The sequence below is a fragment of the Pinus tabuliformis genome, chromosome 5_1 (assembly GCF_031772625.1).
Source record: "Pinus tabuliformis cultivar Carrire ecotype Pingquan chromosome 5_1, CPIR1, whole genome shotgun sequence".
NCBI classification, from domain to species: domain Eukaryota; kingdom Viridiplantae; phylum Streptophyta; class Pinopsida; order Pinales; family Pinaceae; genus Pinus; species Pinus tabuliformis.
This window is the reverse complement of record NC_142305.1, coordinates 10,203,694-10,219,616: the sequence shown is the minus strand read 5'-3', so window position 1 is coordinate 10,219,616 and position 15,923 is coordinate 10,203,694. Positions and strand designations below refer to the sequence as shown.

The following is a 15,923-nucleotide window of genomic DNA, read 5'->3' as shown; positions in this document are numbered from 1 at the left end:
AGTAATGAGAGGTAGGGTTAGGGCTTAATTTTTCATTTTTTAGGGAAGAGGGGTAGGGTTTGGATTTTTCTTTACAAATTTAAAAGGGAAATTTATATAGAAAGACAAGGAAAATGACATGGGAAATGGGGAAAATGATTACAAGGGGAATACCTTTCAAACAGCATAAAACCCTAGGCATATTTTACAAATTTAAAATGCAGCAACATGGAGCTTTTCTCTTGCACATGGAGATCCTTTAAAAAATGCAATTAAGATTCCCATTGACCATAACAAGCAACCATTCTTAAGTTGGAGAGCCTACCTTAGGCAATTTGGCGATTTCGGAGGGTCCTTGGATAAATTTGCAGTCGGTTTGGTAAGGAGGGCGCTGACGGGTCGCGCGCCTCACCCAACGGGTCGCGCGCCACTGACGGGTCGCGCCCGTTGAAAAATTACACTGTCAGAACGCTGCTGACGGGTCGCGCGCCTCTGACGGGTCGCGCACCTGGTCTGACGGGTCGCGCGCCTGTCCAGCTCCCAAATTCACTCAAACTTTCACTCAATCACTCTTGCAAGTAACTTGGATGCACAATGAGGGTCGATGGAGGGAGATTGGGCCTTTATAGCTTTGATTTGAAATAATTTCATGCCCAAACCCACTTTATAATGTTTTCCTTAGACACTTTATAAAATTGACCATTTTGGTTTCCTTTATCCTGAAATTGACTCATTTAATGCTTTTGCTTGATATTTTTTGCAGGGACATCATCTGAGGGATCTTGGCAAGGGAGCCAGGGTTTCATACTGTCCTTGGAAGCTTTTTGAAATTTCATCACTTTTTACAAAAATTTGAAAAATGACCTTGGCTTTAAAAACAGAGTTTTTAAATCCAAGGTGAAAATTTACTGTACAAGATAAAAGTTTGCGAAGAAACACCTTTAAAATCATCCCTCTGGCTTGCTGAGCACTTATTGACCTTCAGAGACATGACCTTGTAAACCATCTTGACCAAAACCCTAGACCTAGGAATTTGACCTCAAGACAAAACAAGACAAGTTTGAAAGTGACTAAGGACTGAAATGACTTGATCCAGCAATGCCAAGAGGGGGACAAAGACACCAGCTCCTCCATAAGGGTTATGGCATGCCTAATGGGATGCAAAAATTAACACTGATGAGACACCTACTTATGCAAATGCAAAGAGCTTTGATCGCTGATGGAGGGCGACAAGACCGACTCTAACATTGGCTCCAATGGGGATGGTAGCTCCTTGGAGGTACCAAGAACCTTAGACCTCTGGGAGAGCAGACCAGTGCTTTCTCATCATTGGGCAATGGAGTCAATATTTACACATGTGACTCAAAGTTGGACAACTTTATTGATTTTGACAATTGACTGAAATTTGAACTAACTTTGACACAAACCGACTCACTTTATGCAGAAAAAAGACTGATTAAAACAACTTGAAAAACTCACACCAACTAATCACCATCTTCAGAAATATAGCCTTCACCACGGGCCCCAGACTAAGATGGAAGATCAGTTCACACTTGCTGCAGAATGAAAGTAAAATGGTAATTACAATGAGAGTGATTAGAGCAGAAAATGCTCAAGCATGATACCTTTTGAGCAGCCGGCCATTCACCAACCCACCGAGACATTCATCACCGTTCATTTCTTTGAGAAGAAAATCATTTGGACCACGGTATGCTGCAATTTTATAGGGACCTTTCCACAAGTTGTCGAATTTTCCATGTTTCCCTTTGTCTTCGTTTCGGGCATCCCATCTCAAAACAACATCATCTATCTGAAAATCATCTGGTTTGGCCCTTTTGTCATAGATTTTCTTTATGCGCTCCTGCAACTTAAGGGAATTTTGATGAACCTCCTCTCGTGTCTGCTGTAAATGAATCATTTGACTAATCCGCCGTTGCATAGGATCCTCCTCGCCACCAGCTTCTTGAAGCAACTTTGCCACTGTAACACTAAGTGAAGTAGGAAACACTGCATCTATTCCGTAAACCAGTTCAAAGGGTGACATACCAATTGACTTCTTTTGACTTACCCGATCAGCCCATAATGCATTTACTAACTTTTTGTGCCAGCTCTTCTTATTTATTTCCAGCAATTTCTTTATGATGTTCACTAGAGATTTGTTCGAAGATTCGGCCAGCCCATTTCCTTGCGGATGGTAGGCAGTCGAATGCCCCAAGCTGATATTATATTTGAAGCAAAAATCAACCTTTTTCTTTGACTTAAAGGCTGCTGCATTATCTGTGATCAACTTATGTGGACAACCGAAACGTGACAATATGTTATTCTCAAGAAAAGAAATAATTACTGAGTCCGTGGCCTGCCGAGTGGGAATGGCTTCAATCCACTTCGTGAAGTAATCTGTGGCAGTCAAGATCCATCGATGCTGCCCGGAAGATGCTGGGTGGATTTCGCCAATAAAATCTAAGCCCCATTGCTGAAATGGTGCGCTGATTTCAATGGGCTTGAGAGGCAACGGCTGTAATTTCTGCTTTCCTTGAAAAATTTGACATTTGTGACAACTCTTAACTGCTTTATATACATCAGAAAATAAAGAAGGCCAATAGAAACCAGCTCTTAAAATCTTATTAGCCGTGGTCTTCCAAAACAAGTGACCCCCACAGTCACCTTTATGAAAATCCTCTACTGCTGTCTTAGCTTCATCTTCGACTAAACATGTCAGTAATATGCCACCGGGGTCTTTCCAATAAAGTGCAGATTTAATGATACAAAATTTGGCAGCCTTTAATTTCAATGTTCTAGCTTTGTTTCTAGGCATCCCGGGGGGTGAAGACACATTTTGAAGCACATATACAATATCAGCATACCAAGGAGAAGAAACAAAGATATCTGATACCTGTAGAGCTGAATTTTCTTCGTCTTCATCGGATAAGGCAGCAATCAAATTGATGTCTAAGACATGAAGATTTGTTTCAGCCATCAACTTAGCAAGTCCCTGACCTTTAATCAACTTGGTAGGCTTAATTTCCACATCATATTCTAATAGTGCAGCAATCCACTTACCCCTTCTTCCTTCCGGTTCCGTTTGTACTAAAACATCCTTAACAGCTGCATTGGGAACATATGCCAAAATATGAGAATTCAGTATGTATACCCGGAAATCTTTCAAAGCTTTTATCAGCGCCAATGCTTGCTTCTCAATGATATTATAATTCAGCGCTCCGTCCCTTATGATGCGGCTGAAAAAAGCTATGGGCCTCTCGACTCCATCTCTCTTTTGCATCAACACGGCTGCCAACGTATGCTCAGAAGCAAATGAAAACAAAATAAAATCTTGTGTATAATCTGGACTGATCAAAGTTGGGGCTGAAGATAAAATTAACTTTACCAAGTTGAAAGACTTTACCGCCTCTTCGGTCCATTTGAGCTCGCTGTCCTTTTTGAGCATGTTGGTTATTTCTCTAAGATGTTCAGCAAGATTGGGAATAAAGCGACACAGAAAATTCAATTTGCCATTGAAGGAATGAATCTCCTTCTTGCTTCGGGGCTGCTCTAATTGTTGAATTGTTTCCACTCGTGCAGGATCGATACGAATGCCATCTTTAGAAATAATATGGCCCAGCAGCTTGCCTTCGCTCATAGCAAAAAGGCTCTTCTTCGGATTCAACGAGATACCATACTTTCTGCACTTTTGAAACACCTTAGTTAAACGAAACAAATGCTCTTCATCAGATTTAGAAAACACGGTCAGATCATCAAGATAAACAACCAAAAAGACATCTTTCTCATTAGCAAAGGCCATGTCCATTGCCCGCTGAAACGTGGCGCCAGCGTTCTTCAATCCAAACGACATCTTGGCATAATGAAATGTCCCCCATGGAGTAGTAAATGCTGTCTTGTCACGGTCATCTTCATGTACCAAAATCTGATTATACCCGGAGTAACCATCAAGCAATGACATCCTTGATGCCCCCACTACCCGCTGCAATATATGATCCATTTTGGGCAGCGGATAATTGTCCTTTAATGACACCTTGTTCAGATTTCTGAAGTCTATACACAAGCGAATCTCACCGGTCTTCTTTCTCACGGGCACCAAGTTGGAAATCCAATCAGAAAATCGGATTGGCACTATGATTCCAGACTTATATAACCTGTTGACTTCCTTCTTGAGCAATGGCAACAATTTAGTATTAATTCTTCTCAACTTTTGTCGGAAAGGCTTTTGATTTGGCTTTATGGGAATGGTATGCTGAATGATACTTGTGTCATACGTTTTCAAATCTGAATAGTCCCATGCAAAAACATTAGAAAACGAAGACAACAATCTGATATATTCCTTCTATACCTTGGGCGACAATGCTTTTGATAGCTTCACCATCTTTGGATTCTCAGCTGTCCCGAGATTCACTTCTTCGACACCTTCTTCTGTTAGCCTCAAAGTTGGCTTGCGGGCTACATCATTTTGATCGAACAATTCTTCCAAAGGAACTAATCCTTGAATGTAATTGTCCTTGAGCTGCAACACATCCTTCTGATTTACTCCTTCAGCTTCCGTGTCTATTGAGATGTCTTCAAATTTACCCTCAATTTGCAAAAAATCTTTGATTTCTTCGTCATCTTGGAAAACTTGCCAACACCTTTGATTATCTGGAACTGTAGGATGATGCTTCACATATATCTCAAACTTATTGCTGGAATTAATGGGTATTTTCAGATTACTTGCTGCCTTTGCCAATGCATCCGCAACACCATTTTGAATCTGGGGCACACAAGTCAAAGTATGTTCTGAAAACAGTTTTAACATATCTAGGACAACATTCCGATATGCTCGCAAACGAGGGTGTTTGGCCTGAAATTCACCTTTCACCTGCTTGATAACCAACTCGGAGTCGCCATATACCACTATCTTTTTTGCCTTCAACTTCCGAAGGATTTTCAGACCAGCAATAAGAGCCTCGTATTCTGCCTCATTATTTGAACAATCAAATGCCAATTTGTATGAACATACCCTTACCTTACTTGGAACTTGGTTTTGGACTGAAAATGGGCTTCGAATCCACACACCTATACCAGCACCATCGCTGCCCATCGAACCATCAAAATCCATGGTCCAAAGACCATCCTCATCGTCTTCTAAGTGCTGAAAATGTGATGTTGATGCATTCTCTGTTTGCTGCCCATTTATTTCAGCTGTTGGCTTTATGACAGCAGACCTTTCTTCACTTTCCTTTCTCAAAACTTCTCTAAAATTCTCTGTAATAGCTGGTATATCTTCTACTTGAACTAACTGACTATCTATCTCATTGAAATTATCCGCAAACAAAACAAAAGATTCTAAATCTGTTTGTACATAATTTATAGGATGATTGACGGGCTTTTCCTTACTAGTGATCATGTATCTCATCTTTTGTTCCCGATATAACTTCCTCATCTGACAAAAAACTGGAATTGTAGCATAGGAAAAATCGAGCTGAAGTGTACCTTTGAGCTTGGCTCCTCATGACCTCGAAAGCAACATGCCAAATCGCGGAGGAATATCCGCCACCACCACGTCCATCAAAACATTCTTTGCTGGGATTTGATCTAGACTCACCACCAAGTCCTTGATCAAACCAATACATTTCACCCGGCTGGAATCAAACGAATACAAATCATGATACTTCCTTGTGATGTCAAGTCCCAGCTTCTCCATAATCGCTTTGGGCATCAAATTATGTGAAGCTCCCGAATCAAACATGGCATTGTGTAGCACATACTCATGTAATCGCAAACTGATATAGAACGGAGGAACATCACTCTCGGGAGACTCACCATTTAAAGCGGGCCCAAAGATCAGCTCAGGCTGATCATCTTCTACATTCACCGTGTCTAGCATTGGATCGAAATTCAGCAACTTGGAAATTTGGCCTCGGTAAGTGCTGTTCTTCATGATTTCCGTCAAGGGAATAGATACCTTCAACTTTGCAATCTCATTCTCCAAACTGAAAGCTGAAACCTTCTCACCTTCTTTGGCCGGATTATCTCTTTTTTCACCTCTATCTCTTGGTGCATTTGATGGCTGGTCTATTTTGCTTGCTGATAATGATTGGCCTGCTGGAGGATCGCTTATTTCTTTCCCTTTTTTCTGCGGGACAGCAGAACCATTCTTTGCCGAAGCTTATGTTCTCTTCTGGATGGGATTTATGGGAATCACTTGGTTTCTCAATTGCCTTTGCTGACCTTGCTGCGCTGATAAAGCATGCAAATACCCTCTTTGATACTCTTCGAATTCTTCTTGAAGTGCTGCATTGTTTGACAAAATATAATGCTCATCTTGGGGAATGATGGAATTACTCACCAACTCTTCCTCTTCTGTAATATAAGTGGGCAGATTATCAGGAGTGAAGAAGTGATTTTCCTCTCCAACATTATCACCTTCATCCTCTGATTCTTGGCTAACGAAATTCTGCTGAAAAGGAGGTTTCATTTGCTGCTGAACTGCTGCCTCTTGTGCCTTTGTTTCACGCTGCTTGATTCTATATTGTTGCTGCTGTGCACCTCGGAAATTAGGATTACGGATCTGCGGTTCCGGCTTGTCAAGACGAACATTTTCAAGTGCCCTCTTTATCTGTTCAACATCACGAAGAAGCTGATTTGAGGTGGATGCTTCTTCTTTGATTGTGACTCGCTTTTCGGCCTTCATCCTTACTCTTTTATCATTCAAATTCGCTTCAACACTAACAGCAATTTTCTGCATATCCTCCAAGGTAGGTGGATCTCTGTCTCTCAATGAGTATGCCATCTCCGGATCAAAACCATCCGGGAACTTAAGAAGTGCTGATTTTCTAGATGGCCTCAAATCATCGGGAATAGCATTATAAACTGAATTGTATCTGATTATGTAATCTTGAACAGACTCACCCGGATTACGCTTGAGGTTATTGTATTCGGCATTAATCTGAAGCGGATCCTTTCTGATTTCCCATCGATCTAAAAACTGATTCTGAAGTGCCTCCAAGGTGGCAATGCTTCCGGCTGTCAACCCTCTAAACCACTTTCTAACTTCTCCTCCAAATGTTTGCACGAACAACCACATGGTAACATCTTCTTCATCTATCTCATATAGATCGAAGAAAGTTGTCATTTTGTCAATATGTTGCTGAGCAGTAATACTTTGTGGAGTGCCATCAAACATGGGGATTTTGCTTTGATAATCGGCTGGCATATCATGAAGATTTTGGGGAAGAGCAAGTGGGGCAAACCTGGCAGCCATTGCTTTAGGAGGGGGAGTAGGATGAGTATGAGGAGGAGGAGCTGTGATAGCAGGGATTATAATAAGAGGAGCTGAAGTTTGTGGAGTTGGGGGAGTCGGAGGGGTAAGAGAAGTAGGAGGGGTATGAGATGTAGAAGGAGAACCGACTGTGGATTCGGGATTGGTGATTATAGGCAAAACTGAAACATAAGGAGGATAAGATTCTTCGTGAGCCGTGATAGTAGATCCAATATGATCAGAGATATTCTCAACAAAATCAGCAAGGGTAGTAGCTTGAACACGTGTCTGGAGATGTCTCAAGATGAAATTTTCAACCAATTTGTTATGTCTCTCAAATTCAATAGCAGCTGCAAAATCAGGGTCAAGGACTAGAGAATCGAGCGCACTTTCAGACTTAGCTTTAAACAAGGACAACTCAAAGCTTTCGTCAAAATCAATATCTTCGAGATAATCAAAAATAGCTGGGCATGAATGAGATTTGAAAATGAGTCTAGGATCAGTAGCCAGTTTGTTTTTATCAAAAGACTAGGAAAGAAGAACCATTCAGCCTGTGAAAACTCTCAACCTATCATCCACGGCTCAGAGTTAACAATTATACTAGGATAAAGTGCCAATGAAGCGCTATGTTCACAAGCTCACGGAGATTGACTGAAGCAGCGTTTATCTACTAATGCTGATGTAAAACAAGAGCGTTTTCGAAGGCTACCTGGCGTATCTTCAGGCTCCATCTAAGACTTATGAAATAACACGTCAATGAGCAAATGATTAGTTTGTTCTCCCCAGTATGGTCGCCAGTATGTTAGCGCTTGAAATTTCACCTCAGGCTGAGAAATGTAAACCTCAAGGCAACATCAAACCACTTCGCCTCGTAGCTAGCCCTACGGGGCGGGAGAGGGCTCTCTCCGGTCTATCTCGGTGAGATCTTCAATGGATGAGATGACCAATAGGGTAACACTAATTTTAGGCTAGTAAACTGATCAAAAGGGTTGATTTGGGGTTTTTAGGGTTTTTGGTGGCAAATTGAGGGGATGGCAATTTTGGGTGCGGGGATTGGACACAGTATCTGCAGGGGGTTCTTTGGGGCGAGGTAGGAGACAATATTGATGCCTTTGATTGAGGTGGATGGTCAGGAATGACAGGTGAGGAGCTAAGGAGAGCAAACATTAACTTTGAATTCTCCTTAAACAGTAGAAAACATTGAAATTAAACAAACTTAAAAGCAGAGCATGACAGCCATGAATTCTTACTTTAACACTTCGTTTGCTTAATGTGCAGAAGGAAAAGAAAGGAAATGATTCACATAACACACTTACAAGTACATAAAGAAACACACCATCAATACATGTAACCACAAGAATCCCAAAAAGGACTGCAAAACCCTGGTCTTCCTTAGCCAAAAATTGCAGAGATACAGTGAATAATACAATGATAGTTTCTCCCTCAAGAGTCCAACCATGAAAATGAGCAAAAAAGTACATAATATAGATCATCTAACCTCTTTCCCTGCCTCCATGGGTCGAGCTCACTATCCTAGGAGCTGTTTCAACCACTTCTAAACTAAGCACTACAAACTAGGCAGTCAAAACAACTTGCCTCTATAAGCTAGGAAACCAATTCATTCATTTAATTTTCACCTTTTTCATGAATGAATCTTCTAGAAGAGGTACATAAGAGTAAAAGTGTCAATAAAGTACATTAATTACATCAAATAGGATAATAATCCACCCCAAAAAGTCAAACAGGGTCAAACTGCGTTTTTCTGAGCTGTACACTGAAATCTGGAGAAGTTTGCCTGACGGGTCGCGCGCCTCTGCCTGACGGGTCGCGCGCCTTTGGGACCACATTTGGGGCACTTCCAGGTGGCCAAATTGAGCAAGAGTAGGCTTGTTGGAAAGGTCTGTGAGTCTACTTTCCACCCAACTGGAATTTCTGAATTTGGTGGTCATTTGCCCCTCCAAAATTGCAATCTCCCAAGACTACTTTCTGCAACTCAAAAATGTGGCAGAAAGTCAAATTTTTCTTGTTTTTTGACTTTCTGGAGGCCCAAAACTTCATAAAATCTCAAGTCCATTGATGAGCATATGTAGTTTCTTATGACAAATCTGGAAATGCTGAGTTTTTGCAAAATGGAGTTGCCATGATGAAGGGTTGCGCGGGGGGTGAGACCCGTTAATGGGGAAAACCTGTAAATTGCCTGAAAAAACCAAAATTTACCCAAAATGCTCGAAATTTCTTGGGATTTGTGCTGTGGCTAGGCTATTTAGTGCCTTGGTCCTTCAGTGAAGCCTCGGCGAAGATATGAAGGGGATCAGGCCTCTTTCTCCTTTTTTGTGCCTTGGCCAACCGCCTTTGGAACATCCTCATCTTTGCCTTGCACACGTGCATTCTCGCCCAATAATGGTTCTTCATGTTCCTCAGTAATTTCTTCTCTTGGTTGGCCCTAGCCAACAACCTCTCCAAGTGTGCATTTACCTGGATGAGCATGGACTCTCGCTCAGCGGGCAATAGATCACCGGGTCTTCTCCGGTTCAAAATGCGGTCACTACGAATCCTCCACAGCTCATCAAGAGCTTGTTCATCCTCCAACTGTTTGTTGCGCTGCTCGAGATATGTGATGGTCCATTGTGCCCCCTCTAATCTCCTCTGCAAGGCATCATTTTCAGCTCTAAGGTGCTGAATGATCTCCTTTGACTCTCGGCTAGGAGAACTGACATCAAGATCAATAAGCTCTATATCCGGAACACCTGATGGTCCCTCGTCAATCTTGGGCTGTTTGCCCCTCCCTGGTACCTGTGCTGCTGAAGAAAGCGAGGCCCCTTCCACCTGATGTGGAGATAACACTCGCTGAGCCGATGAAGAAGGCGAGACCCCTTCCACATGCTGTGGAGAAAGTACTCGCCGAGCTGCTGCAAATAAGGCCCTCTGGCCTCTCTGATAAGTAACCAAAGGTGAGGAGCTGACATGTCTAGTGACGGGGATGTCATGCTGCTGTGATGGTCCTCCCTCCTCATGAATAACCTCAGGATGTGGCGGTGATGGTGCTGTGAAAAACTCACGAGAGATGAACTCCTCCCATGAGATGCCCTGCTGAGCCAACTGATGTAATACCACTAGCTGAATCAAACCATAATGGTAAAGGCTCTTGTACTGCTGTGCCGGGCTCTTCCTCTGCATCATGGACACCATCTTCTCAATGTTCTGATAGAAGAAAACAGGGATGTTCATCATCCTCACTCGGGTGAAGTGTATCAAGGGGCGAATATGGTATGAATATACTTGTGAAAATCTGCCCTCACAGGTAAAATAGAGCATGATGAGCCTCATCATGGGAGCATACTCACTCCTGAGAAATCTGAAGGGAAACACTCCTGTCAAGTGTCTCATGAGTGCTGGTCTAACGAAAGGCTCAAAATGAACACTGTCCAGCACCTTGCGCTTATTCCATACCTCTCCGACATTAGGTATCCCTGTGGCCTGTGCAATCACCTCAGGTGTCAATGTAAAGTCCACCCCGGCAAGGTTGACATGTCCATCATGCAAGTGTAAAACAAACAGGCGAGCCAACTCTCTGTGGTGCTGAATCCGAGAGATCCTCTCACAAAACTCATAGCAAGACATGTACTGGAAATATGAGACTGCCATAGGACAAGGTTGTAAATCTGTCAAAGAGGTGGGCTCCTCTCGCCTATGATGACCACCCTTTCCACCCTTATGAGGCCTCCTCTGTATCTCAATTTCTGAAGCTGATGCCTGGTCATCACTCTGCTCATAGGTTTCGGTTTCTGACATTGTTTAAGGAGCAGAGTGGCCAAAATGTACTGCTGTTTCTGCCTTGTAAAAATGCTGATTTGTATGCTGTTTCAAGGGGGACAAGGAGCATGAAGGGAATGTTAGGGGAGGGACACTTTTAAAGGGAAAATGGGAATAAATATATAAAACAGGGATTTAAGGGAAAAACATTGCAAAAATCATTGCACATGCATCATCATATACATTGTTTACATGAGTAATGAGAGGTAGGGTTAGGGCTTAATTTTTCATTTTTTAGGGAAGAGGGGTAGGGTTTGGATTTTTCTTTACAAATTTAAAAGGGAAATTTATATAGAAAGACAAGGAAAATGACATGGGAAATGGGGAAAATGATTACAAGGGGAATACCTTTCAAACAGCATAAAACCCTAGGCATATTTTACAAATTTAAAATGCAGCAACATGGAGCTTTTCTCTTGCACATGGAGATCCTCTAAAAAATGCATTTAAGATTCCCATTTACCATAACAAGCAACCATTCTTAAGTTGGAGAGCCTACCTTAGGCAATTTGGCAATTTCGGAGGGTCCTTGGATAAATCTGCAGTCGGTTTGGTAAGGAGGGCGCTGACGGGTCGCGCGCCTCACCCAACGGGTCGCGCGCCACTGACGGGTCGCGCCCGTTGAAAAATTACACTGCCGGAACGCTGCTGACGGGTCGCGCACCTGGTCTGACGGGTCGCGCGCCTGTCCAGCTCCCAAATTCACTCAAACTTTCACTCAATCACTCTTGCAAGTAACTTGGATGCACAATGAGGGTCGATGGAGGGAGATTGGGCCTTTATAGCTTTGATTTGAAATAATTTCATGCCCAAACCCACTTTATAATGTTTTCCTTGGACACTTTATAAGATTGACCATTTTGGTTTCCTTTATCCTGAAATTGACTCATTTAATGCTTTTGCTTGATATTTTTTGCAGGGACATCATCTGAGGGATCTTGGCAAGGGAGCCAGGGTTTCATACTGTCCTTGGAAGCTTTTTGAAATTTCATCACTTTTTACAAAAATTTGAAAAATGACCTTGGCTTTAAAAACAGAGTTTTTAAATCCAAGGTGAAAATTTACTGTACAAGATAAAAGTTTGCGAAGAAACACCTTTAAAATCATCCCTCTGGCTTGCTGAGCACTTATTGACCTTCAGAGACATGACCTTGTAAACCATCTTGACCAAAACCCTAGACCTAGGAATTTGACCTCAAGACAAAACAAGACAAGTTTGAAAGTGACTAAGGATTGAAATGACTTGATCTAGCAATGCCAAGAGGGGGACAAAGACACCAGCTCCTCCATCAGGGTTATGGCATGCCTAATGGGATGCAAAAATTGACACTGATGAGACACCTACTTATGCAAATGCAAAGAGCTTTGATCGCTGATGGAGGGCGACAAGACCGACTCTAAGAGAACATACCATAATTTAACAGTGGGAGCATCAACGACAACACCATCTACTACAAATATAGGAGAGCACAACTCCATACCCAACAATTATCATTTGACATTAGGTGCAGGGCCAAGGCCTTCTACTGCTAGGGGAAGGCTTGGCAAACAACCCATCATATTTTCTTGTAAAAGGGGGAGAGGACACTGATCTCAGATAGCTAGCTGCTAGTTTTGTTTGTTTTGCTATGTATAACTCATGATGATGAGATACTTTTATATATGTGATATTGTTTTGTATTGGTTCTCCACACATTTGAGTCCGTGATTGGACAATTATTAGGGATTAGCAGGTTTTGGTATCGCCTTTGATGTATCATTTTTATTTGACATCCACATCATATATATCAATGCTTTCTTTATATTTATGTGCCAATGTGTTTATTTCATGTTGTTGTTGCTTTATATGTTTAAAAATCTGAAAAAAATGAATATATTATGCATTGTTTATGTTTGCCGATATTTTCGCCGATATTGCTGAAAAGATGTTTTCAGGACCCTCGCCAATATTTTGCCGATACCAGTATTATCAACACTGGTACAAACATGTTTCTTTCTAATTCTTATGTTTCTTCAAATGACTATAGGTTCGATTGTTCTTCTCCAAATTTTGCTTGTTTTGGCATAATAGTATTGTAATGTCTATTATATTGGATAGGATCATAGGAGAGCTTAGATGCAATTGCATTTTTTTTTTAGTCAAGAATTAATGCTGATTCACCTAGTTCTTTTGCAGCCTTATGCAGATGATGAACACAATCATGGGCTTCATTTGGCAGATCCAGATTTCCTCTTGGACACTGTCATTGAATCTGATAAATCAGGAATCCAAGTGTGTTTATTTTATTACCATTTATTGTGATTATACTTACATGGGTGTTTCTTTTGTTTCTATATGTTTACATGGGTGCTATGTCTATGAATTTGGAAATTTGCAGGTAGCTATCCATGCAATTGGTGATAAGGCAAATGATATGGTGCTTTCAATTAATGAAGCTTTGATATCTAGAAATGGCATGAAAGATCGAAGATTTAGAGTATAATTTCTCTTCTCTACAAAAATACATATTGTTTTTCCTCTAATATTATATCAGTATTCAATATAGCTATAAATTGATTAGGGAGATGCTCTGTTGGGATAGAATATGATTTAGATCACTATCATTTATGTAGTTGAACCATATCATAGAAATCCATTCTGGAAACGTCAAAGCATTAAGAAACGTTCTGACAATCTAGCATTTACCAATTACCACAGATTGAGCATGCTCAACATTTGGCACCAGGAGCAGTTGATCGTTTTGGAAAAAATGGTGTAATTGCTTCCGTACAGGTCTGTAAATTTATGACCAGATAAGTTTCTCCATCTTAACACCAACCTCTTCTATGTAAAATTCTCATTCACAAAATGCATATGTTAGGATAGGTGGAATTTTGGAAAGGTGAAACATTCCACTCTATTAATTGAAGTTTGAACTACACAGTAACAAACGATATATTATCTCCCAGTAGAATTCTATTTTGGTTATGATTCACCATTCTGATTGCTAGCCTTTTTAGTGCATCTCAAATTCTGAAGTGGATTATTGGTGTTGAGGAATGCTTTCCTGTACAGAGTTTTCTGTATAAGTAAATTTTCTTAATTACAAGATAGACATTGAGAAGTTACATGGTGTTTAGGTTGGAGTTTTGAGATCAAGCAATACAAAGTTTTTGCTATGACAAGAAGGCTGATTCATGCAACCTTACGTCAACAAAGAGTTACTCTTTTTTCAATCACTATCAGAGTATATGTGTAATGGTCATATGTAATACTCTAGATAATTAAATTAGAATTTACATGTTTGAAGAAAGTTGATTTATCTATTGAGTTTAGATTAGGAAATGACTATTCGTTCCCTATAGGAAATGACTATCCCTTTCTATTTGAAGGGAATGAATAGTCATTTCCTAATCTAAACTCAATCGATAAATTAACTTTCTTCAAACATGTAAATTCTAATTTAGTTATCTAAAGTACTACACATGACTGAGGAGTGGTAAAAATAGGACAAGGAAATGTTGAAGTTTGTAGCTCGGATATGTACTTCTATATAGGCCTTGTGTCTAGGCATGCAAAATTTGCTCACATCTCCTTAGAACAATTGCCCTAGATTGAGCAAGCTGCTGATGTAACTTTAGCTTAAGTCTAACTTAGAAAAAACACATATTAATATGTTGGCTTATTGAGCTAATAGAAACTTAGGAAAAGTAAAGTAATTTACTTTAGTAAGCAGGTGCTGTGGTGTCTTGAAGATCTCACGAGGCATTGGTGAAAGTTTTTTTGTTGTCTTGGGTTTTGGCACTTGGGATTCGTTGATGATCTTTGCAGGTCTTGGCCTTCACTAGGGCATCGGTTTTTGAGCATAGGAGTCTGTGAAAAAGTGTAGTTGCTTGGTAGAAGGTTCCTAGGCCATTCGGCCTTCCTCCTGAAAAAATCAAGGACTGCTTGTGGAACATATTCTTCTATAGATCCTGAAGCAGACTGCTGTGTAATTCAGTCCTCTCTAGGGCAATAATTCTGTGCAAAAAGGATTTGATCATTTGTATTAGAACCAGCAAAAGAGCTCCCTTATCTTTGCAGCTCATTAAGAAGGAAGAGAAAACGTTGTTCTTGCAATTCTGTGGCAGGTAAAGGGTTGATCTCTGTGGCTCCTAAAAAAGCGAAGAAGCCAGGACATTCTGAAGCAAGCATTGATCTAAAACTTGCGTTCTTATTGTCTATCCTGGGAACCTAAAGTCTATCTATCTCTGAGATTCAGACAAGTCTTGAAGCCTCTAAAACATATGCCATCTTGGACTAGTCTGTGCATAAGTTGTTGAACATTTACCTCTGAAGTTTGGAGCTCCTTAAAGTACCTGCGGCTTGAAATACTCAATCATGGAGACATTCTGAAATGTCAAAGAAAAACCTTAAGTATTTGACGCAGTTCTGAGCCAACTTGCAGTGAAGGTTTGATTCAAACTTATGTTGATTACACCTGTTGAATTCGCTGATTGACTATACATCAAGGTTGGATTTGTGCATATGCCTGTGGCCTACTTTGCTTGCACCTGATGGTCGTCAAGGATTTTGATTTCTAGTAGCATTGTTGAACGTCTGAAACCTCATATAATCTCTGTCCTGAGGCACTGTAACAAGGTTTTATGGCATCAAGGTAGGGCAGTTCTGAGAAGGCACATTTTGGCCTTACACCTTGGAGATCAAACGCAGAATTTGCTTCAACAGTTGTATGATCTCTGTCCAGTACTGTGGGATGTTCTTAATGATTGGTTATGCATCATAAAGAAGGAAAGGTGTATATACATTTATATGTGCCAGCGAAACTAATTAAGCCGACCTTTTGAACCACAGGTATGTTGACTATATTATGAGTTTTATTTGAAGCAACAATTTGTCGTT

The 15,923-nt window shown here is 40.9% G+C and overlaps 1 protein-coding gene across 4 annotated transcripts in view; it reads left to right on the top strand.

Annotated features, from left to right (window-relative positions):
• LAF3 (Amidohydrolase family) overlaps positions 1-15,923 on the top strand; it is a 320,467-nt gene that overhangs the window by 179,387 nt on the left and 125,157 nt on the right. For all 4 annotated transcript variants that reach the window (XM_089431667.1, XM_089431665.1, XM_089431666.1 and 1 more), the window contains 3 exons: positions 13,218-13,313; positions 13,420-13,518; positions 13,740-13,814. In XM_089431667.1, the coding sequence (XP_089287793.1) occupies positions 13,218-13,313; positions 13,420-13,518; positions 13,740-13,814 (270 nt within the window). The remainder of the gene's footprint in view (positions 1-13,217; positions 13,314-13,419; positions 13,519-13,739; positions 13,815-15,923) is intronic.